This window comes from Oxyura jamaicensis, chromosome 18 (genome assembly GCF_011077185.1).
Source record: "Oxyura jamaicensis isolate SHBP4307 breed ruddy duck chromosome 18, BPBGC_Ojam_1.0, whole genome shotgun sequence".
Classification (NCBI taxonomy): Eukaryota; Metazoa; Chordata; class Aves; order Anseriformes; family Anatidae; genus Oxyura; species Oxyura jamaicensis.
The window spans coordinates 2,873,863-2,896,552 of NC_048910.1; the positions used below are offsets into that span (position 1 = coordinate 2,873,863).

The following is a 22,690-nucleotide window of genomic DNA, read 5'->3' on the forward strand; positions in this document are numbered from 1 at the left end:
CACAAGGAGCAAATCACTTCTGCTCCTGCCTTGCTCTGGAGATACCCAGTCCAACATCTTAGCAGAACCTCTGACAGGAACGAGAAGGCATCGGCCACCTGAGCATGCAAACACAGCTGGAGCTCTCAGGAGAGCGCTGCCAACCCATCCCAGTTCCCCAGCACATTCGGTTCCAGCTCTGAGGAAGGATTTCCAGGTCATAGAACCGGAATTGATGGTGCTCTGTCCTGCCCCGCTGCCAGACTCCCCCTGATTTTCTACAGATTGGATTTCATTGGCCAAATACCAGTTTCTGGCTCTGAGCACACGCTGCTCCTTGGGACAGACCCCAGGAGAGGCGTGCCACCAAAATGCCCCGCGAGTCGAGAGGGGCAAGGCTGATGTGCCCAGCAGGAGCTGCCCGGGGCTGGGCTGCACTGCAGGGCACGGCCCCAAGCAGGGTCCTGGGGCCCCTGCCAGTGCCCCCAGCTCCTGCATGCAGGCACCTCCCCACGGGCACCGCTGGAGCAACGCCACCTGCAAGGCCTTCCGACCAGCATGGAGCGCGGCACCTACACACACGCATTTTCACATTTGTCCTGCAGTAAAGATTTAAAATGCATAGAGGGGTTGTGGGAAAGAGCCTCCTCGCCGCCGGGCAGGGAGAAGCAGGCTGAGGGGCTGGCTCTGCCCACACCATATGTCCTGGGGCCCCTCCGCAAGGCAAAGAGCCCGGTGGAGCCCAGGACGCGGAGCTGGGGCTGTATGGCTTGGGGTGCCCCACGCAGGCACCCGGGCTGCAGGGAGGTGCGCGGCCACCCCCCGCCCGCCCCGCAGAACCCCCCCGGGACGAGGGAGCAGAGACCGGGACACCGGAATAGGGAAAGCAAGTGTTTATAAAGGCCAGATACCCGTAACAAAAATAAATTTGTGCTTTCCCTCCCCTCCCGCCCTTTTTTTTTTTTCTTTTTTTTTGGATTTTTTAAATACAAATATTCTTTAGGAAAAATGGAAGCACCGTCTGTTACAAACCAAACCAAAAAGAGGAGAAAATGGGAGGAAAAAAAAAAGGAAGGAGAGACATATTAGAATTAAACAGGGTGGAATGTTAAACAGGTTACGGGCTACCATTCTAGCCAGTGCGGTTAGGCAGCTTAGTGAATTAATTGCTTAGGAATTAAAAATAAATTATTATAAAATAGATTTCTGTACATTTTACATACATATATATCTCTTTATATACGCAAACCGTGCTGGGCAAGTAATTACAGCGGCCTTTCCCACACCAGCCTCAGTCCCAGCCGAAGTCCTGCCCCGTCATCTGGTAGAACTTCATGTTGAAAGGCCGGTAGAAGTCCCGCAGCCTCTGCACCACCTCCTGGTCGATGTCGGGGTGGGTCCTGCCTTTCGTTTTCCCCAGGCAGTGGGGTTTGCTGCTGCCCTCCGCCTTCTTCAGGCAGGGGAAGCCCTTGGTTTTGTTGAAGTAGAAGTGTTTGTCGGTGATGATCCTCTTGAGGCCCAGAAAGTCCTGGACCCTGCCCAGCTCCCCCGCGGGGTCGCTGATCAGCCTCTCCCCGCTGACGAAGAGGATCTGCCCGATGGGGAAGTAGAGGAGCCAGTTCTCCAGGTGCTTGGCGTAGATGCCGATCTGGATGGCGCTCCACGAGGTGTCGATCAGGCCCGTAGTCCTGTTTTTGAAGGTCAGGCTCTCAAAGGTGGGGATATCGGGCTTCTTGGAGAGCGTCTGGGTGTAGTCCGAGATGGCTCTGGTCACGGGGTCCCGCACCACCACGATGAGCTTCGTGCCCTTGGACATGGAGGAGATGCGGGCCGGGGCCTCCTTGGTGACGAAGTAGCTGGGGGTCTTCTCCATGGTGATCTGCCCCTCCAGGGTCCTGGGCATGAGGTCCCTGCCGGCAGAACACACGCACAGGTTACAGCAGGGAACAGCAGGGGAAATACACACACATGCGAACATGCACATTGAGAAAAGATACACAAGAATTTTCCTCCCTACAATGCCTACGTGGGTCATTCAGCTTCTACTGATAAATCCATTTTCCAGTGACTTAGAGGCTCTGGGGGGATTATTATTATTAAACACTACTGTTAGAAATCCAGCTGAGCAACCTCCCAGGGCTGGGTGAGTCAGGCCACACATGGCTGCATGTACCATGCCACTTCCCAGCTGATGGTCCGGTCAGGATGAGTCCATGGCAGCATTTTGTGTGGCTCAGGTCAACAGCAGAGAGCCCTCAGCACAGAGCTCATTTTCCCAACAGTAACAAAAAGAAGGCCTTAGCAGAAGCCAGGAGCTCACCAAAGCACATCCACCCTGCTTTCCCTTAGCATCCTAAAAATGACATTTTTCCCAATTCAGGCGAGAGGGTGCAATTTGTCCCCAGCATATGCCTAGCTCGTCACCCAGCTACGTCGGCCCCCTGCACCCAGCAGAGTATTTCCCTATGGAGCACGAGAAGGAGCATCAAGAGCTGCTGGTGGCATCTTCGGCACATCCCAGTCCCACACCCAGCAAGGACAACCTCTCTCCTCCGCCGCCACGCTGGCTGCAGCTAGCTGGAATACAGCATACGAGCATGGAGAACTCAGCCTGCAGGCAGGATGCACCCTCCCAAAACACCCTTGAAACCCAAATCCTTGAGCAATTCCACCACATTGCCCTGGCTATTTCTAATTAACCACATGGGGAGGAACTGGAGGTCTTGCAGAAGTGGCTCAAAGCAAAAAGAGTCATTTTTTCCTAACATTCATGGACAAGCCTAAATATTTTAGACCTTCTGCCAGTTCTTTCCCTTTATACCCAATGGGGCTCGTTTGCTGTGCGGCGGTTAAAAAAGGCAAGAGGGGAGTCCGTCACAAAATTAAAGCTATAAAACTTGATTAAGTTCTCAAAGCATCCACCCATTGCAGAGAAATGACCGGTGAGTGTGTGATCTGCCAGCCTGGAACAGTGTGTCCCTCGGCCGCGCTGCACACAGCGGCGGCTTGCTCCCCTTTGCTCTTATGCAGCAAGAGTCACTGCGGGCCCTCGTGATTCCAACACCACTGGTATCTTGTGCTGATTCCAGCGGTTGCCCTGGATAAGAAGCCAAGGGGAGAAAATACGACCCATCTGATCTGAGGGCAAATAATAGGAAATTGCAGAACGAGTGGTTTGATGGAACCACAAAGCATTGCGTGCCTGTGGCATTCAGGCGGTAGCTGTTCATGCACCGGTTTGATGCGGATCGTGCCTGGGATCCTGCTTCGTCTCCTGGCATTAACTTTACGCAGCGTCCTTACTGGCAAGGGCCCGGTGACCACACACACCTCCGTGCTCTGCACCACGCGGGAGGGGGCTCTGTGCAGCCCAGACCCCCCCTCCTGCGCAGGACCCTGGTGGGCGATGACCCCCGCACCAGCTCCTCCTGGGTGACTGGGAGAGGCGGTGGTGGACCCCGAGCGAAGGGCCCCCGAGGGTGGCAGCATCCCCTAGGGCCGTTTCAAGGCACACAGGTGGAGCACCACGCGCAGACACAGCTCGTGTCTGGTCCACCAGGCTCCTGGGGTGTGAGAGCTTCTGGAAACCAGGAGCTGGCGCCTGCTGGTAAGCAGTGACCGAAATAAAGCTGACAGATCCCTTGCCTTTCTGGAGAATTTGGCAAACTGGTTGCGCCTTTGCAGAGAGCGCCAGTCATTAATGCTCAGAGAGCAACTCTTAAATCTAACGTGGGCTGACGTGGATTTTGACAGACTGCTCGTTAAGCCGTGTCTCTTTTTACGGCCACATTAAATCCGAGTGGTACATCCTGCGCTGGCCACCGAGAGCTCCCCAGCTTGATTTAAGGGGTTGGTTTCAACCCGGGAAGTCCTTCAGGGGCTGGGGACTGCCAGGAGAGGCGAGTGCTCCCTGGGACGTGCCCGGGACGGTCACACCGCACCCTTTGTGGCAGCAGGTCCATCGTACAGGCCCCAGACATCGCGACAGACTTCCCCTCCAGGGCTGCCGCAACCAGCATTCACCAGGCTCCTGGGAATGATGCAAGGCTTAGGTTTTTTTTCTCCTTGCACAAGAGAGGCCTTGGGTAGGGCTGGGCCCCAGAGCCCTGGGAAAGAGGAGGAAATTGCTGGGGGTGGAGGTGTGGAGTCAGGCGATCTGGTTGGGAAACTCTTAATTAGCGCTTTGGGAACCCAGAGGAGCCAGAAGTGGAAGTCAGGAGGGAGCAGCTCCTTGTCTAGGAGGCATCCACCGGCCCGGTGGCAGTGTCCTCGCAGAGCCACCAGCGCCTGAAGCCCCGCTCCTGATCTGTGCCTGAGGCCAACCAATGTGTCTTGTTGCCGACAAGCGGAGCACACTTGGTTCTGTCCATCCGCAGCCCTCCCAGAAGTGGCGTTTTTGGAGAGGAGCTGAATTCCTGACACGTGCAGAACACCTCACTGGTGACCCACCAGGGCGAGAGAAGCCAAAGCACGCTGACACTGCTACCGCCCTCCGGCCAGCACGGCCTAAGAGGAGCTGAGATAGAAACAGGGCCTTCAACCCCCAGACGAGAACAGGATCCATCACACCCGGCCCCTCCAGCACTCTCCTTCCTCCATGCAGACGGGTGCGGGGCAGAGCCCGCCGGTAAGGTCCTGGGGACTCTCGGACTCCGCCTTGTTGGAAACGTGGCTGCCCAACAGCCGGAGAGCACAGAGCGAAGCCAAACGCTGTGGCCCGTGGACATGGTTTGAACCCCTGACAGCAGCTCATCCAGGAAAGCAAAGTCTCACTGCACAGGCCTGTCTGCAGTGTGGAGCTTTCCCAGGGCTCCCGAAATCTCCCACAGAGGCAGCACCGATCGTGCTGGCAGCCAGAGACAGCAGAGCCTCGGGGACAGGAGGAGCGGGTAGGTTTGCTGCTCTGAAGTCACGCAGGCGGAACAGTCACCACGAGGGGTTTGTTCCCGTTCACACCACACCTGGAGAAGGGCAAAATTGGCCCGGGCAGGGCGCTGCAGCTCCGGCACAACGCAGCCGGTGCAGGTGGTGCTGGGTGCTCCCAGAAGCAGGCTCCAGCCTGGAACAAGCCTGCTCCTGCGGCTGCCAGACACCAAGGGCAGTGCCAAAGGAAGGGGAAAACAGAGCCGTAACAGCTGGAGGAGCTGCAGCCACGGAGAGAGGAGCAGGATCAGCAAGATCCCAGCACGGTGCAGGACCCCCTGGGCATTCCTCCCCGGGGCAGCTCCTGAGTGCTGCAGGGCCCCTGCTTCCCACGGAGGCTTCGCGGGCACGTTACAGACCCGGCGGCTTCGTGGTGCAAGGCAGGGGTGCTGAGGCGCAGCCGCTGCCCGTACGGGAGAGGAAAGGGAGGCGAGGAGGGAGTCGGGCTGTGGGAAGCGGCCACCTGAGTGCAGACAAAGCTGCGGCACCAGTCGGGACGGCGCTGGATGGAGGCGAGCTGCAGCGGGTAGCAGGGTGGAAAATGAAGACAGCATGAGAAGCTTGGCACGCAGTCCCTCCTGCCTTGTTATCCTCCTGCCTTGTTATCCTCCTGCCTTGTTATCCTCCTGCCTTCTGGCAATCTGGGATTCAAAAACCTCTGGAGCCAGCGCGTGCACCCGAACCATCCTGTTTCATATTGACTGGGAACTGTCTGAGCCTTTTAAGCCCTTTCAGCCTTGAGAACATCCCAGAGCACAGAGTCCCAGCGCCGAAGCCCTGCCTTTGAACCCTCTCCCTGCGTCCCCGCTCGCGACGGGACAAGCTGCGGCTCTGTGGGGACAGGAGAGGAAAGCCAGGATGGCAAGCACCAACCCCCCGCCTCCCTGAGCACCGCACACAGCACCTGGGGTCCCAGGGGACGACGGAGAGGCGGTGGGATCACGGCCACGAACTTCCCCCAGGCAGGGAGCAGAGCCCCTCGCTCCGAGCTACGAACACACCGAGAGACAGAGGAAAAGCTCTTCCCCTGATGAGTATTTCCCCCACGAAGCCTGCCCCCTCTGTAGGCACAGTGATAGGCTTACCCTAAAGATGGATTGGCCTACTTTACCTATTAACCACTTAGGGTAACCCAATAAAGGCTCTCCCCATTCCAACAGCCCTAATCCCCAGCCCAGCTCCGAAGCCCGCAACAGGACGGGATGCTAAAATAAACCCTGCCGGCTGGGAGGGGCTCGGGGTGCGGTGGGGCTTTTTATTTTTTTAAGTGCAAACCTCTCTAATGTGAAAACCGGACCCAGAGCGAGCTAAATTTACAGCGTGGGGCTGACAGGTGGCCCCGGGGTAATCCAATCCTGCAGCCTAATGCCCTTTGTGGCAGCTTTTGTCTGCGCAGAGGGGCTGCGGGCTAAGCTGCGGCCGCCTCGCCGCCTCGCCGTGGGGTGTCGCGGGCGGCAGGTAGGACAGACAGGCAGGACAGACGGGCAGGACAGATGGACGGGGAGGACAGACGGACGGGGAGGACAGACGGACGGGGAGGACAGACGGACGGGCAGCACAGACCGCAGCCTCACAAGGAGGGGAGCAGCAGCACAGGGGACGTGCTGGTGCCCGGCAGGACCAGCATCACCCAGCTGGGAATCCTGCCGCGGGGAGGCATGGCCGGTCCCCTACACCTGCCCGCATCGCAGTGAGCCACCTCTGCTACCTCTGTTGGCATGGCTATGACTGCTTGTGCCCCCAAGGGATGCCTGTCAGCTCCTGCCACCCAAAAACATCCCCGTGGTGGCTGTGGGAGCCCCAGGCCCTGTGGTGTGACCATGCTGGCTCGGCCCAGGGGACAGAGGTGTCCCCCCTGCCACCCACCCGTACGGAGGTCACCGTCAGGCCGCCCAGCAGGGACCCGGTGCGCCCAGGTGCTCCTGCCCCCAGCCCCCGGGCCCGGAGCCAAGCGGATTATGATTTCTCCTTCCTGGGGAGGGCTCGGTGCTGGGTCCGTCCTTTGTGCTACCCGGGAACCGGAGCTGCCCTCGCAGCACCACTCTGGGAGCCGCATGGGCGCTGTGCTTGGCGAGGAAGTGAGCGCTGCCTGCCCCCCCAGCCCATGCTGCCCCACACCTCCCCAGGAGCTGCCCCCCAGAAGTGCTCACAGCACCCCCGCGAAACAAAGCAGGGGGCAGAGGGGGGGTGCGAGGCTCCCTGTGCACCGGTAGGGTTCAAGTGGGGGTGCCCCCTGCTGCAGCGAAGGCTGGCTCCGGTCTCAAAGCACTCCCAGCCCCAGCCCCAGCCCCCCCCAGCCCCCTGAGCTGCCTCAGTTTCCCCTCTGCAAGGACAACAAAACCTGACTCCAAGGGCAGAGCGCTAGCTGTGCGCAGGGAATTCGAATCCCATGAGAAGCATCATTAAAGTTCGGATAGAGCACCAAAATTTCGGGATGCCAACAAGTTCTCTGCAGGCTACAGGGCAGACCAGGCAGCGTTGGCATGTGGCAGATGCAGCAAGAACAGCTTTTTGTGCAGGATTTTTAGACTTTCTCCCCCAGCTGTGCCTTAGGAGCAAGGAAAATAGAGGAAAGGTGGGTAAAAAAAAGCAAGTCAAGCTATTTTGGACACCAGCCACGTTTACACCGAGCTCAGCCCTGTAATCCAGGAGCGTTTGCTCGGCCGCACAGCGGTGCACACGCAGAGCATCCAGCCTATTTCTGGCCACGTTCGACCCAAATTCCTCACTGGTGTTTCGAGAAAAGAAGAAGTCATTTCTTCCCAGAAAACCAAAATTTGGAAGCCTGACAGCTTCTGGGAAGGCGCCCCCAAATCCTCGCAACAGGCAGTCTGAGAAACCACACGGATTAGTCCGAAAGCGTGTGGCAAGACGGTGAGCAGAAATGGAAAAAGCGAGCACAAAAAATTTTCTCCCAGCCTGGAAGGAGACTTCTAGCCCCCAGGTGAGGGGAGCAGCCGAGGCAGCCCAGCACACGCAGTGGGACAGTTTGGAGCAACTGATGAACTTGGCGCGGCTTTTGTCGCTTTTCTACCTTGCGGGTTGCCTGGGACGCTGAAAGCAAACAAGCCTGGTGGTACCAGATCAGAAAATCTTTACGGAAAAGAATGCAGAAGCTGAGGCAGGACGAAGCCTCCCACGCCGATGCTCTGCAGCCCACGCACACTCTCCCATCCCACCCCTGTTCCCCAGGGCTGTTCCAGCTCACCTCGGGGTCCCCCCAAAGCCTCCTCCCGTCTGCCTGCTGCCTTAAATCAAAGATGCTTCTGAGAAAGGCTTCACTGCCATTCCGCTTGCAACTCCCATTTATATCCCCCTGCTTCTCTGCCCCCTATCAGTAAATAAATGTAGGCCAAGTGAGATCGATCAGAGCCGCAGACAGGCAGGAAGGGGTGGGCCGGCAGCGAGCAGCTCTGCCTTCAGCCGCCCTGCCAGGACAATACTGGGTGAGTGCATGGCTCCGAGGCAGCACGCGGCTGTCAAAGCAGGAAAAACACAGCGGTGAGCGGAGCAAGGGCTGCATCAACACCGCTGGCTTGCGGCCCCCTGTCAGCACCTGAGAGCGAGTGAAGGTCTGGGAAGCACAAACGCGGAGCATCACCAGCATCAGGTCCCAAGGCCACCGCGCTGGGCCCATTCCGGTCCCGTTCTGCCCCTCTCAGCAGTGCTCAGCACCAGCAGAGCTGCTCCTGTCCCAGTCCCACGGGGATGCAGCACGGGAGGGCTTCGAAGGCTCTGTCCCCAGCTCCCTCCGTGGCGTACCGCGGCACCCAGACACCATCGGGCAGCATTTGCCCCTGGTTTCAACTGGCTTTGTGGAGCTTAAACTGTGCACCGCTATCTCCGTTATCACTAGAAAGCAAACCCCCTTATAGTGGTTACAAGAAAGCAAAAGCCGAAAGGAGCAGGATTATCGCGAGGCTCTTTAAAGCCCAGGCTGAGCTGTGCAGAAGATAGGAACAGCGCCGAGATAAGAGCCCGGTCCCGAGCACGCAGGGACGAACAGCAGCGCTGAGCCTCCCCACAAGAATCTGAGCCTTTATGGCTGCTTTTCCCTGAAGCTGGACCATAAAATCATCAAGTCCCAGAAATACTGCTCTAAAGCAAGGACCTGACAAGCCCAGGGAAAGAACATAGAAGTGATAAAGCCTTTTAATGGCATCACGGAGCCTGCCACCGGCAGCAAGGCGTGCTGGCTTCGACACTCGGCTTGCTAGTGCCAGCAGATCCGGTGGGGAAAGGAGGAAGATGATGGAGAGGAAGAAACCAAGAGAGGAGAGGCAACAGCAAACGCCTGTTGGAGGGCGGCAGCACTTGCTGGTTTATTATTTGCCACCTCTGATTTTTCTTAGCCCAATCTCCCCGTCCCGTCCCTCTCCTCCTGCCGCCGCACCAAGGGCCGGTACGGTAGCGCGCGGCCTCTCCTCTTTTTATTACCAGCGGTGAGAGCAACATGTGCGCCTTTGTCTCGAGCGGGGAGCCCGATGTTTGGGTTGGCAAATTATACAACAATAAAAGGGAACGGCTGCGAACCAGCCCCGGCCTTTTTGAAACGGGTGTAACTCTATCCAGCTCCGTCAAACACTCGCCACGACGCTTACACAAACCAGATGATGGGAATTAATGAACTTCGGGGGTGAGAAAGGGGGAGATAAAGGAGAAGGGAAAGGGGAAAATAATACATGGGCATGAAAGCTGTGTTTTTCTCACCCTCCTCGCTCCCTGCCCCCAGATCTCTCAGGTCCCCGTCACCTGTTGCAGACTCTGGGCATTAGGGGAGCAGAGGAAGGTAGCAGCACGTGAGGGCTGCCCAGCGAGAGGCTCCTTCCACGGGCTCCCATGGGATGGAGAGCTGGTGTCCTCACGTCCCGGTGTCCACCACCACCACCTGGGAACAGGCTCCAGCCACGGAGTCTGACCTCAGTTCCTTTGATGAGGATGAAAAACCCCCATCAAATGCTGGGGAGAGGGGGGAGACGTGGGGCACCAGCAGCTGGTCCTTCCCACTGCGCGCAGGCAGAGCCCCGAGGAGGGGCCGGGGCGATGCATGTCACGGCGTGCAGCTGCAGCCCGCAGGGGAGGAATCACTTAGAGCAGCACTGCGTCGGCAGTCTTGTCTGCACGGGGACAGTTTGTGCTGGCACTGGGGAGTACAACAGAAACCAAAGTGCCACAAAGACTCCTTGAGGACGATGAGGACGTGCCCCTCCTTGGGAATGGGCAGAAAAAAAAAATGCCCGTCCTACCACAGCGTTGAGAGGAAGGGCTCAAGGGGATGGGGACCAGCAGCCTGAAACGTTGGGAGGGACACACAGGAGATGGTCCCTCCTGCTGGCCGGGGTGACCACACACTGCTGCTGCCCACCCCAGGTACTCGCAGGGGCCAGGGGCAGCACAGCAGCTCCTGGGCTGGGGCAAATTCGCTGTGGCCTCTAACCCTGGTCACGGGAGGGCTTGGGCAGCCACCAAGCAGTGCTCCTGCCTCCGCCAAATTCAGCTCAGGACCTTCCTGGCCCTGGAGCAGGTTGTCTGTGCTTTGGCAGCTCTCTCACCCATCACACAGACTTGCAGGGAGCACAGCCTGCCCCGGCTCCTTGCTTGCTCATCGCGCACCAGCACCTGGCCTCGTGCCCCAGCCCTGCATCCTGGTTACAAACGCTCCCCAAGAACTTTCCCTCCGCCTTTGCTGGAGCCAGGCAAGATATTCACCAAGCCCACCAGTTCAGTATGGAGGTTCTGCTCTTTATGTAAACAGCAAAGCCTCTTTCTGTCCCCCGTCGCACTTAAAAGCTCTGAACTTCCACTAAATAATGATCTTCGCTGAGGGGAGGGGGGCGGCGCTTTACATATCAAAGGGCTGCTTTGGAGGGATTTACAATAATTTCAGATGAAGTGGTAAATATTCCATTCACTTCACTTTATCTCCAGTAATAATTATAATCCTATTAGCAAAGTCCCAAGAAAGTGATTGCATTATCATCTAGCAAGCATCTACGTGCATTTCTTCGAGGGGGAAGGCCATAGGCAGGGAGAGGAGTAAAAGCGACAAAAGATGCAACTGCCAGCACCTCCCTTCCCCCAGCAGGATTTGGTCTCCATTGTCCCAACGCCTCAATAGTGCTTTGCTCTGAAAAATAAGAGCTTTTGAGTGCAGAAAGGGGGTGGGGCTGAAATGAGCATCCTACTCCTCCCGGTCAAGCCTGGTCCCTTTCAGGGCCACCAGGTCCCCCCGCTGCCGCCCCAGGCTCAAAGAGCTCCGGTTCCTCTTCCTGGCGGGCACGGCGCCCCCATTAAAAGCTAATTGCTGTTTCTGGGTGAGTTCTTCAGAATATTGCACAGCAGCACCGGACTTCGCTGCCCACTGCTCGAGTCATGTGAGATTAGAGTAATCTGTCTCCATTTCAGAAAAAGAAAAACACTTTTTTGTTTAAAAGAAGAGCAGGGAGGGGGCAGTTCTGTGAAACACGTGATTTAAGGGGGAAAAACAACCCCAAACCCAGCAGGAAACACGACTGAGCTAACTGGCAAACCGGGACCGGGGGTTTATTCCAGCAGACCGCAGGCCAGCTGCCCCCAGCCAAGTGTTTTACTTTCATGATGTTCCCTCTAGGTACACCCCACCAAAAGGTTTCACTGCGATTTATCCCAGCACAAGTGCTCCAGCTGCACCCGTGCAGCCTCCTTCCCTCTCCGCGGCACTGCGAGGGCTCCCTGCCTCCACCAGCAGCTCCTTGCGCAGCGCACGGGGGGCTCAGGTCCGCAGCTAACAGAGCTGTGCCGGCACAGGTCTGGAACGAGCCCAGGTTACTTTCATGGTGTCCAGGAGTTCCGGGTGAAGCAGCAGTAACATTTCCTTCTATAAATTAGGCAAAAAGGGAGGAAAAGGAGGCAGGGTTTTAGGCATCTGCAGAGTTTCAGCGCTCACAACGCGCTCCCTGGGTAAGGTAACTTCCAGCTGCCCCTGCCCGACTTCTGGCTCTTACACTGCGCCAACCAGGAGCAGCCATTTCCCTTCCCTCAGAGATCCACAGCCCTGAGTTGTGTTACCTTTACTGAGCTTCTGCGATACAAAGGTTCGGTAGATGCACTTACGTATTCACAGCAACACAGCGATGCTCCTGGAGCACCTCGCAGGGACTGCTGGTTTAACACAGCCCGGTACCACGATGCTGCTTCGTGAGCTCAACATTTGGGCAGCGTCCGTGGGACACTGCAACCAGTACCTCCTGAGCTGCAGGAACCAAACGTCCCCATCCAAAATAAGGCTGGCCCAGAGAAGCAAGCAGCAGCTCCTGGGCAGGTAACACAGCACTTCTGCTCCCTTCTGTAGGGCCCGCAGTGGACGTGACAGCTCTCGGGAGATGCTCTGCGTGCCCCCGGGAGATGCAAGGTGTCAGAGGCTGTGGGTTTGACGGCCAGCATCTCGTGGCAGCAGCCCCTCAGACATCAATGCAGCTGCCTGGGCTGCCCTCCGAGCTCAGCCACTACGGGTGTCATGGAGGGGAGCATCAGCCAGTGCTGGCGGTGTCCAGCCCTCAGCAGCGCGGGCACCTGCCCAGCATGGAGCCCAGAGCCCCAGGCTGCTCCCACACTCACTCATTTCCTCTCCTCATTCATAGTAACAGCCCTGATCCTCTCCAAGATGTTGAAGCCCCACAGGCACTGCTCCTCACTTGTCCTTTAGGCACCTCTCCTCCTCGTTCCTGGAGAAGCATGTCCCTGCAGCAAGGGATCAACCTCCATAGGGTTAAGCCCCATGCACACGAGGATTTGGGGGAACACGGCTTGTTGGCTTTCAGCTGGTGCCCCTGAAGCCCCAGGTCTTTCAAGAATTCGAGGCCAACCCAAGCAACACGGTGACTAACACAAGAGCTGAACATCCCACCACCAGCAGCAGAGCAGAGCATCCTCCTGGCCACCCCAAAGAGACACGCTGTGGGGCCAGATCCCGAGACCTGCTCCCAGCATGGGGCCTCCCATCCCCTGCTAGGACACCCGGAGGGATTTCCTACCTTAACCACATCCCTACTACCCCGTAAGCCCATGGGAGGTTATCCACCAGCCTCATCCCTAAAGGCCTTCTCCAGGGACCCGTCGTGCTGGTGGCAGGGAGCCCAGCGAGCAGAGCACGTCTCATTTTGGACCCAAGAGGCACGGTTTGTGTATCTAATGTGGGAGGAAAGGGTCACGTCATGTAACCCCCGGCGCTGTAGGGCTGCCACACACCGTGGCAGCATTTCTGCAGCCATGCTACAACAGGGAGCGCTCCCCCAGAACAGGAGAACTTGGTTCAAGGGAAGCAACACCCGCGCGGGTCCATCTTAGGGTGGCAGTCTGTAGGGTTTGTATGCAGAGGGATTTTTAAGCTTGTAAATCCACTTTCTGAACCCGAGTGTCTGCTGAACGAGAACGCACCAGCGAGCACTGCAGCAGCCTCCAACAACCAAAGGAAGCTGGATTTGGGTGGCCGTTCCCACGTGGCTTTAGGACATTGTGGCTGCGGGCTCAGCAACACCTCACGAGTTTCCAGCCTGGACAGGAGCAGAGCATGGGGAGACAGCTCACGGCAGGCTGACAGCCAGCTGGGACACGCAAAGCTCACGCACCGCAATGCATCCCAGGGATGAGCCATGGCACAGGGGAAGCCAATGCTTCTGCACCCCTTCCCACAGCTTCCCTCTCCCTGGAACAGCCAGGGCACCACGTTTCACCTGCTCTGATTTCACTATAGAGAGGAAAAACCTAAAGCCCACAATCCGCAGAGCCACCCCCTAACTAAACGCTGCACAAGTCAACAGCCACCAAACAAAACCAACGCAGCGAGATAAGGGCAGGACCCGCGCTCCCCTCTCGCCACGTTCATAAATCACAGCCCCGGTGAGAGGTCTTTTGTGTTTCTCCCCCAGGACCTAAATTAATGCCCTGATCTGCGTGCCTGCACAGGCAGGTAACAAGTCACACCGATAACGCTGCCTTTTGTTCAGCGCCTGTGCGAGCGGCCTCCCATTTGCACAGGGGGGGCTCTCCTAGCCTCCTCGACACACACGGCCCCGAAGGAGCCCGGCCCTCCTGCGATTAGGAGCAAAGCCCCTGATAAAGCCCCTTGCTGCCCAAGGGAGGCCCCAGCTCGCAGCCCCTGTGGGGACACCCTCGGCGATCCGTCTGCCCACAGGATGGGACACGCTGGAGGGGGTGGGCAAAGAGCCATGAAGGGGATGGGTGCTGGTGGCAGCTGTGTGAGCTCTGCTCCTCTTCCTCACCATGGGGACAGCAGAGCAGAGAGGGTGGTGGAGAAACTGCTCTGTTCATCCAGCAGAGCTCTCCTCTGGGCATGGGGAGCCTTCAGAGCATCCTCCGCAGAGCAGCTTGGCCCCTGTGCAGCCTGCATGAATGGAGCTCTCAGGTTGGCAAGGCCAGGGCAGGCTTCAGAGCAGCCTGGAGATGGATGTACATCTACCTAAAGGGCTGCAGACCTTTAAAAAGCCACACATCATCTCCAGGAATCCACCTTCAGCACCCAAAGGGATACTGTGGGCAAAAGGTAAATGATCAGCACCGCCTGAACAGCAGAGGTCTTGGACATGACAGCTCACAAAGCAGCCAGCTTTCCACATGCATCATCAACCCCTTCCAAAAGTTATTTTTTCTGTCCTTTTTGATACGAGCCACATATGGATGTGTGCTCGTGACACGGTCCAAGCGATGCCGGGAAGCCGCTGCCAGCCCCCCGCCGTGTGCCTCCGCCTGGTTCTTCAGCAGCACCCGAACCACCTGCGGCTGGCACTGGGGATCCCCCACGACCACTTCGAGGTAATGGGACCCCCTCTGACTGTCAGAGGACAATTACTGTCCTGCTGGTACTGCAGCGATGAACAAACTCAGAGGAGGAGCAGCTGCATGGGACGGTGCCAACCAAGCAAGCGCTCCCCACACGGCCCACAGCCCAGCACGGCCCACGGCCCAGCTCTCCTGCTCCCTGCTGTACAGCAAAAACATTTCCAACACGCTTTGACGTCCTCACGTAAAAGGCTTAGACCTCTGCTAAATCAAGCATGTCTACCTTGCAGCAGATGGGGACGGCGTGGCACAGGCCCCACGGCTCCAGCTGGCCACTTGTTGCCCTCACCAGCCCATCGAGTCCTTCAGGAACCCTGAATTGGTTTAGGCTTACTCCACGCCGAGCCACCTGAGTCATTTCCCGAGGTCTTCTGCCTCCATCCCAGCCTGAGCAGATGTTCCTCGCTAAAGAAGGTGACACGTGCACCGGGCACACGGCGGCTGGCACCGACGTGACCACAATCTGGCCACGGGCCTGGTCCGCGCGGCCCACCTCAGGGCGAGCTGTCTGTGCCACCCACTGGAACAACAGGCCTGGGTCACACCGGTGATCCCCTCAGCACTGATCCCTTAATGCATCTGAACACAAATGGGATTGCCGCCTCACCTCATTCGTTAATGGATTTGCCATTACAGCCATTGAGGTGTAGCCGGGGCCTGGGGAACGAGGATCTGTTGTAAACAGACCAGGTTGTGAGGGACAGCACGTGTCCAGAACGGGATCCTCCTCCCACAGCGTCTCCATAGGGCCCTCCTCAGTGCCTCCCCACCCCAGCAAACACCAGAGACAGAAAATGAAATTAAATTCCAGGCTGAAAGAGTAAGGTGCCCATGGAGGCGGCGGTGCCGCCGTGCCACGAGGTGGGTCCCAGCGGCGCTGCGGAGCCCAGGGCAGAGCAGAAGGAAACACAAACAGCCCTGGGAAGGAGCGAGATTCCCAGCGGAGGAGGGAGACAGGCTCCAATTAGGGGAACAAGAAGGAGCAGGTCTGGCTGCAGCCGCCCCTCCTGCCCCAGTCATTACGTGGGATCGAGATGGGTCACCAGCAGGCAGCCAAACGCAGTCAAGGGCTCTTTAAAGAGCAGACTCAGCTGGTGGAGATGCTCTGCTGCAAGTACAGCAGATGCAAAGCACTACTTCTAATTAAAAAGGTATTCCCATAATTAGAGACTGCGCGTTGCCACACCGATAATTTGATCTAGTCCAACACACTCACTCGGGCTGTGTTTGGGAGGGTTCTCCCTGCTGAGAGCTTGGGTCCTTTCCTCGTAGCCCTGCCCGCTTCACACCCTGCTGGCTCCGAGGGCAGGTCAGCAGCTACGGTGGCAACCAGAAAGGACCTCGTGGGGCAGAATCACCACGCCAAAACCCAACATCTGCCTCCAGCATTCCTGAAAGGAGCAGGTCCACCCCAACAGCAAGGTCTTGGAGAAATGCATGCACAAACCAACCCTGGCCCTTGCTGCTAGGAGCCCATCTCCTTCCGAAGCCGGCTGCAGAGCTGAATTATCCCCCAGTCCGCCAGCCCCTCGGCACAAAGAGCCCAGTGGGCTGGTATGCTGCGGCCTTGGAGCACAACCCAAGTGAAATGACTTTTCCCTGAACACCGAGGAGTCTGAATGAGCGCCATTGTCATTCAGATGAAACCAAGTGTCAGATTAACAAATCAATGGGCATAAGAGATATAAAATGGGTTACCATTGAAGTCTTTCAAATACCCAAACATATGGATGAACCAAATGTGAATTGTAATTGACTCACCCGCACCTTTGATCTCTACACCCTTAGGTTCCCAAAGGGACAGCCGGGCCCCCTCTGACCAGGACTGAACTAATTCGGGACTCCGTTGTGAGCCCTCGCAAAGCCCCTTCTCTCTGCCTCCAGCTCCTGGAGGTGGACACATCCTGGTGCTTGGAAACAGACAAGCCGCTTCTGCCTCAGAGAGCCATGGAGCTGGGGAAGGACAACCTGAGCACCCAAACACAACCTCTTGCTTGGAGCCCATCACCCCGGGCACCTCTTCCCACCGGCCCCCAGCCCTGGTGGTGGCCATCAGCACAGGGGTCCATGTGGCCGTGCACCAGCAGGTGCCATGGTGCAGCAGCAGAAGGGAAGCAAGGCGTGCAGCGATGCTGCTGCCCCGCTCCTGGAGCCGGTTGTGGGTCCTGCGGGGGTTTTTCGAGGATTCCCCTGTACAAAGCCAAGGATCAGACTTGGTGGATGTGTGTGGCATACTCATGCTCTTCCAAACCCAGCCTGATCTGCACATGCTGAAAGCTGCTCTGCTCTTCTCCGACAGTCTCAGCACCTGACAGCACAGACCACCTCTGCCTAATGAAGAGATGCAGCTTTTAGTTTTCCTGGGTGTTTCTGCAGCTCCAACAAAAGTAACCTGCAGTATGAACTAAGCCTTACCCCTAAACGTTTACGTTTGGGGTTTGCAAGGAGTTTTGACACATTCTGGATAGATTTAAGGGTTTAAAACCAAAAAGAGCATCGGTTTTGATACTGTCCAAATCTCAGCCCTGCAGGAGTCACCCAGCAAGCATTTGTTTGGCTCCAATTTCATGCCTCGTTACAAACTTTAGGTTGCTGTAGCTTTTCCAGGAAACCCAGCCTGGCTTACTCCTCCACCTCCACGCTCCAAACCCCAGAGAGACCAGCTTTCCACGGAGTGCTTCTCCCACCACCACACAGGCAAATAACAAATTACGCAGCTGGGTTATTGCTGCGCTGAGCCTCGCAGCAACAGGAGTCCTGTGACGCCTGTTGCTGAAGGCAAATCCCAGCATCCGTCCCAGTACCGGGCGTGGATGGGGATGGCAGAGATGCCGCACACGTCCCTTCCTCCAGCACCACCAGAAGACTGGGATCAATGGGGGAACTGGGCGAGGCGGAGAGCCCAGGAGCAGGCAGGCTGTGCTCTGCCCCCATGGTTTTTCGGCTCAGCCCCAGCCCTGCAGCTGCTCACCACAACTGGTGACCCGTGTGGGGATGGCTGAGTGTGACAACTGCAGGGCTCGCTGCGGAGAAACCGAGCAAGGAAACGGCCGCGAGGAGGAAGGCGGGCGAGGGGAAACTCCCATGCTCCTAATCTGCTTTAGGACCGCGTGAGCTTGCTGTTTATATATAGCTTAATTAATTATTATACTGCATTTAGCAGCCTGACCTTGAAACCGTCTCTGGGGGGAGCCACGGTGCAGTGAGGGCGGGTGGCCGAGGTGTCGGGGTGCGCCGAGACACCGGGACGGGACGCTCCTCCCCGTGCCGAGCTGGCCGAGCAGCGCCGCGCCAGCCTGTAATTAAGAGGCTTCGGAGCAGACAGCAGCTCCCGGCTCCTCTCGGCTCGCAGCAAACCCAGTGTGAAACACTAACCTGCTATTCCACTTCTGCTTTGGCACGGCCCGTATCTTCTCCCAAGGCTTCGCTCGCTGCCCAGCACCCGCTGCTAGCTACTCCCTCCGCTTTACAAAACACCATGCAGACAGCCCAGGGCTTGTTAGATACCCGACCTGCTAAGGAGGGAATTAAAAAAACAGGAACAACTACACGCTTTGCGTTAAGTTGCAGCAAGTTCGTGCGCAGCCCTGGGGAAGGTGGCAGGAGGTGGGCTTTGCTGATCCCTTGTGCCCATCCACCTTGAGCAGGGGCGATGCTCCAGCCACTTGGTTTTTGCACGGCTCAGCTCACGGTGATCCCACCCAGAGCCACGGCGATGCCGGGGCAAATGCTCAGGGATGTTCAGATGCCCATCACTGGGCTGCTCTGGGGACCTGCCACCAGCTCAGCCCACATGCAGAGGATGGGGACGGCGGTGGGGCTCCAGTGTGTGGGCACTCGGGGGTCGGAGCCCAAAGGCACCGCGTTGAGCATCCTTTGCACAAGGACATGGGGCAAGGGGAGCTTCCGGGGCCCCTGCAGCTCCCCCAGCCTCACAAACAAGCCAGCGACACACCTGCTGTTTACTCCAACGCCTCCCGCTCTCCTTCGAAGCCTAATACATCTTTAAAATATAAGCTGCGTGCGTACCAGAGCTGCAGGCCATGCCAGTTTTTAAACAAACATTTAATAGCCCGATGAAGAGGCAGGGAACTTGATGAACCCAGCGCCGGGGTTTTGTCCTCCCCCTAGTGACGGGAAGGTCTCGGCACCGACCGCGGCAGCGCCGGGCTCAGCCCCCTGCACAGCAACAGGACGAAACCAAAAATCCTGCTGCGATCCCAGCCTCAGCGCCGTGCCAACACGCTCTGCTTTTCCTGCCTTCAGCCATCCTCCCACCACCTCTCAGCACTTTTCCAATGACTTCCTCCGCCTCCACCGGCGCGTCGCCGGCTGTCCCGTTTTCCGACAAGTTTGGATTTGGTGCCTCGGCGGGGCTGGAACACAGAGCTGCTTTCTGGGGGCTTTAGCAAAGTTAATCATTGCGACGGATTTCGCCCGAGAGGACGCGTGTGCTTCTGGAGAAATGTTTTCTGAATTCACCATCACATGGATGCACGCCGGGGGCCTGATCCTGTTTGGACAGCATCGAACACAAGGAAATTTCAAAATTGGTGGACTCCTGCCCAGGCCACCAGCACGGGGCTGAGGCCCCATCCCCTCCCTAGGGCCAGCTCCAGGCAGCAGAAGCACACTTGGTACCAGGATCAGCGCTCCCACTCCAGCTGCGCTCAGGGGCACAGGACCGCTGCTGCAGCAGCGCAGGATTTGGCCTCACATTTACATTCAGCGAGGGATTTATAAAATATATATGTCGTCCTATAATGCCGTACACACCATATAAAATAAAATCCCGTGCACAACCCTCGCTCCCTGCTCACAGTGGCAGGAGCGGGCCTGCCAGCCCGCCGCTGGGCACTGCGGTGGGTTTCCAGAAGCCCCCCACAGCACCCCCGGAGCTGGCTGGGTTACAGCCCCCACCTTGTGAATTTTAGCAGCAGGAGATGTACAGGGTGGCCCCGGGCTGCCCTTACGAGTGGGAACCATTGCCCCAAGCTGTAGGAAGTCACCTGGAGAACGGGGGTAATGGGCTGACACAAAACCATTTTGGGGTCGGATGCTCCACTGCCGTGATGCCCCTAAGGCGGCGCTCCATCAGTGTCCCCCAGCGGGGACATTCCCATCTCCATCCCTTTTCCACAGGAGAGGAGAAAACCAAACAGATTCTGAACAAGACTGGTTCCAGGGCACTTCTGAGGAGGTTAAAGGAGACGTGAAGGATTTAGCAGAACACAACATTATTTTTCTTTAAATTAAGTCCTTCCCTCCCATGCTGCCCACCAGGTGACAGGGCACCACCACGCTCACATACCACAACAGCAGAAATACAAAGCAAAATGTTCAGCTACTTCAAGTCAGCGTGAGATCTTCTTGCCAGCACTTTTACATCTGTTTTCCTCAAACTCTCCTACCAGAGCACCAAAACCCCCAACCACCCAAACCTCTGAGCCTCTCCACACAAGCCCTGAAGGAGCCCGGGCGCCGGCAGGGCCGGGACCCAGGATTTGGGACACCAGCCGTCGAGGAGCCCGGCACACAGCTCCCCGCACCTCGAGGTCCCTCACTGCCTCCCAGCACGAGAACAGCTTCACAACACCGCAGCACCCCGTGTTCTCCACCCTGGTCCTCAGAGCTGTTACAAGGAGCAGAAGCCACCCCGGGGAACGTCTGAAGCCCACGTGGCACCAGCAGCGGTTGTGTCCCTCCTGTAACCTTTAGGACCGACCCAATCTCCGCGGCACATCCCCTCCCGCAGGCAGCAGGAGCTCAGAGGAGCCCTTTGCTGTCCCATGGCAGCAAACCCAACGGCGACCAGCATCGCCCCCGGCCCCACACCGACCCCACCGATGCATTTCCCCACCGGAGCCCTCCTTCCCTTCATGTTAGCCCAGACGAGGGCCACATTGACTCAGCCGCCTCCCGGCCACCACTGGTGACAGCCGCCGGGCTGCGCTCCTCTCCGACGCGCTCGGCGTTGCTCACGAGCTAATTAAGAAACTCCCCACCAGCTGCTGAAAGACCTGAAATTGCACCGGCGTGGGCAAGCCCGGCACACTCATCGGCAGCAAGCCCCAACCCGGCGCAGCACTGAGTCACTCCCAGCCAAGGAAGAGGCGTCCCCCGCGGTCACTGCCCACGTGGGGACAACAGGTAGCGCCGATAGCCCCTGACCCCCTAATTACAGCGCTGCAATAACGAGCCCTGCTGTTTGTTGTTGGAGCCCACATGTGAAGTGTCCCCGCACCGCCCCGGCCCATTCATTATCCCCGTGACCCATTGATCACCCACGGTCACACCGGCAGAAGAGGTGAACGCTCGCGCTGAAAGATCACTTAATTAGGCTTCTTGCCACTCGGGATGGATTAATAGCAGCGGATCCAGGCTCGGGCAGACAGAGCAGTTTAGCAAGCGAGGCCTGACGGTGAGACAAGTTCAGGACCTGGGCAGGTCTGAAATGCAGCTCGGAGGAACGACAGTTTAGGTCAAGTTTTTAGAGTCACCACATCTGGGGCTCGCTGGATGTTTTTAAAAGCCTCCACTGGAAACGCCCAGAGGTATCCAAAGCACTGCACGTTACAGAGATCTGCCCACTTTAACAAGAAAAAAAATATATAATTTTTAAATCCCAAGGCCAGAGCCCGGCCCGTGGGTTTTTCTTCCCACCATTCTCATGCCAAGAAGGAGCAGAGCGCTCCCCGGCACGGCGCTGCGCTAACACGATTAGCCAAGCAGATCCACCATCCAAATAAGTCGCCCCCAACGCATGGCCAACGTTGAAAAGTTCAGCAGCTCAACAGGTGAGGCCATGAAACCCGATCGCGGCAGACAATGTCGTCCCCCCCAGCGTCGTGCTGGGAAGAACTTGTCACGTGCGTCATATCGGGCAACATGCTTGAAACGGAGCGGCGCGCTGAAACCCCAGCAACACGAATAATCTTTGCCATCTGTTTGAACAACTCAACCCTCCTCAGATCTGGAGGAATGAGCCCATGCAAACACAAGGGCCTTGCTGACTGATTATAGCAGCCCAGCCCTTCTTTTTGGGGCCGTTTGCTTCCGAACTTGGCCCGGTGACCAAAGGCGATGGTGGTGGGAGCGGCCGAGGGGGCACAGCCGGTCCGGCTCCTGGGCACGAGTCAAGGGGGACCATGAAAAGTCAGCACGGCACAACGCCCGGTCAACAGTTGTTTTTTTTTCCTATGATGTATTTTTACATCAAGTAGATAAAATCTCAACGGGACGCTGCTTGGCAAAGCCACCCTGGGGAGCACAACTGTCCCTTGGGACGCGCTGGTTCCAACCCCGGGCGGCTCCTGGGAGCGCGCTGAAGGAACCAGTCCTCGCTCGGCCACGGGGGCTTTTACGCGGAGCTCCCCTGGGCGAAGCGGGCCAGTTCCCGAGCTTCCTGGGGCCAAGGAGCCGCAGGACGCCCCATGGAAACAACGCAGGGAGCTTGCAAACACCTGGCTGTGGTGGGACAGCGGGGTGGCTGCAAAGCGCAGTGGTGAGACGCGGGTGTTCAACTCGCTGCCACTGTAAATTGGGGATTTTTACGGCCAAACACAGGGGTAAAATTCTGCCTCGCTCAAGATTTACCCTTGGCTGAGCAGAGCTTTCACCCCTCCTAGCCATCAGCTGCCTTATCCTTCCTCCGCTCCCAGCAACGCACTGCTCAGCCCCACCTCGGGGCAAAAAGGAGGCTCCTGGGGGGAAGAAAAAACAAATACAAAAACAACCCCCCCCCAAAAAAAACAAGTAAGGACATCTTCCCCTTTTTTAACAATTGCCACGAAGCAGTGCTGTGCACTTTAAGGTCCCCTCTGCTTATTTAGGTGGCTGGGGAGTGTAAGAAACGCTCGCCCGAGGCTGCTCCCTGCACGCAGCCAGGCCTGATCCTGCTGACCCTACCCAGCCATGCATTTCGGCACAGCGAAGGAAGGAAAAAAAAAAA

At 57.6% G+C, this 22,690-nt stretch overlaps 1 protein-coding gene across 1 annotated transcript in view; it reads right to left on the reverse strand.

Annotated features, from left to right (window-relative positions):
- Positions 1 to 958: 958 nt before the first annotated feature.
- Positions 959 to 22,690, reverse strand: part of LOC118175945 (heparan sulfate glucosamine 3-O-sulfotransferase 3B1-like) — a 25,527-nt gene continuing 3,795 nt past the window's right edge. Inside the window, exon 2 of the mRNA XM_035342629.1 lies at positions 959 to 1,889. Coding sequence (XP_035198520.1) covers positions 1,271 to 1,889 — 619 coding nt within the window. The 3' untranslated portion in view covers positions 959 to 1,270. The remainder of the gene's footprint in view (positions 1,890 to 22,690) is intronic.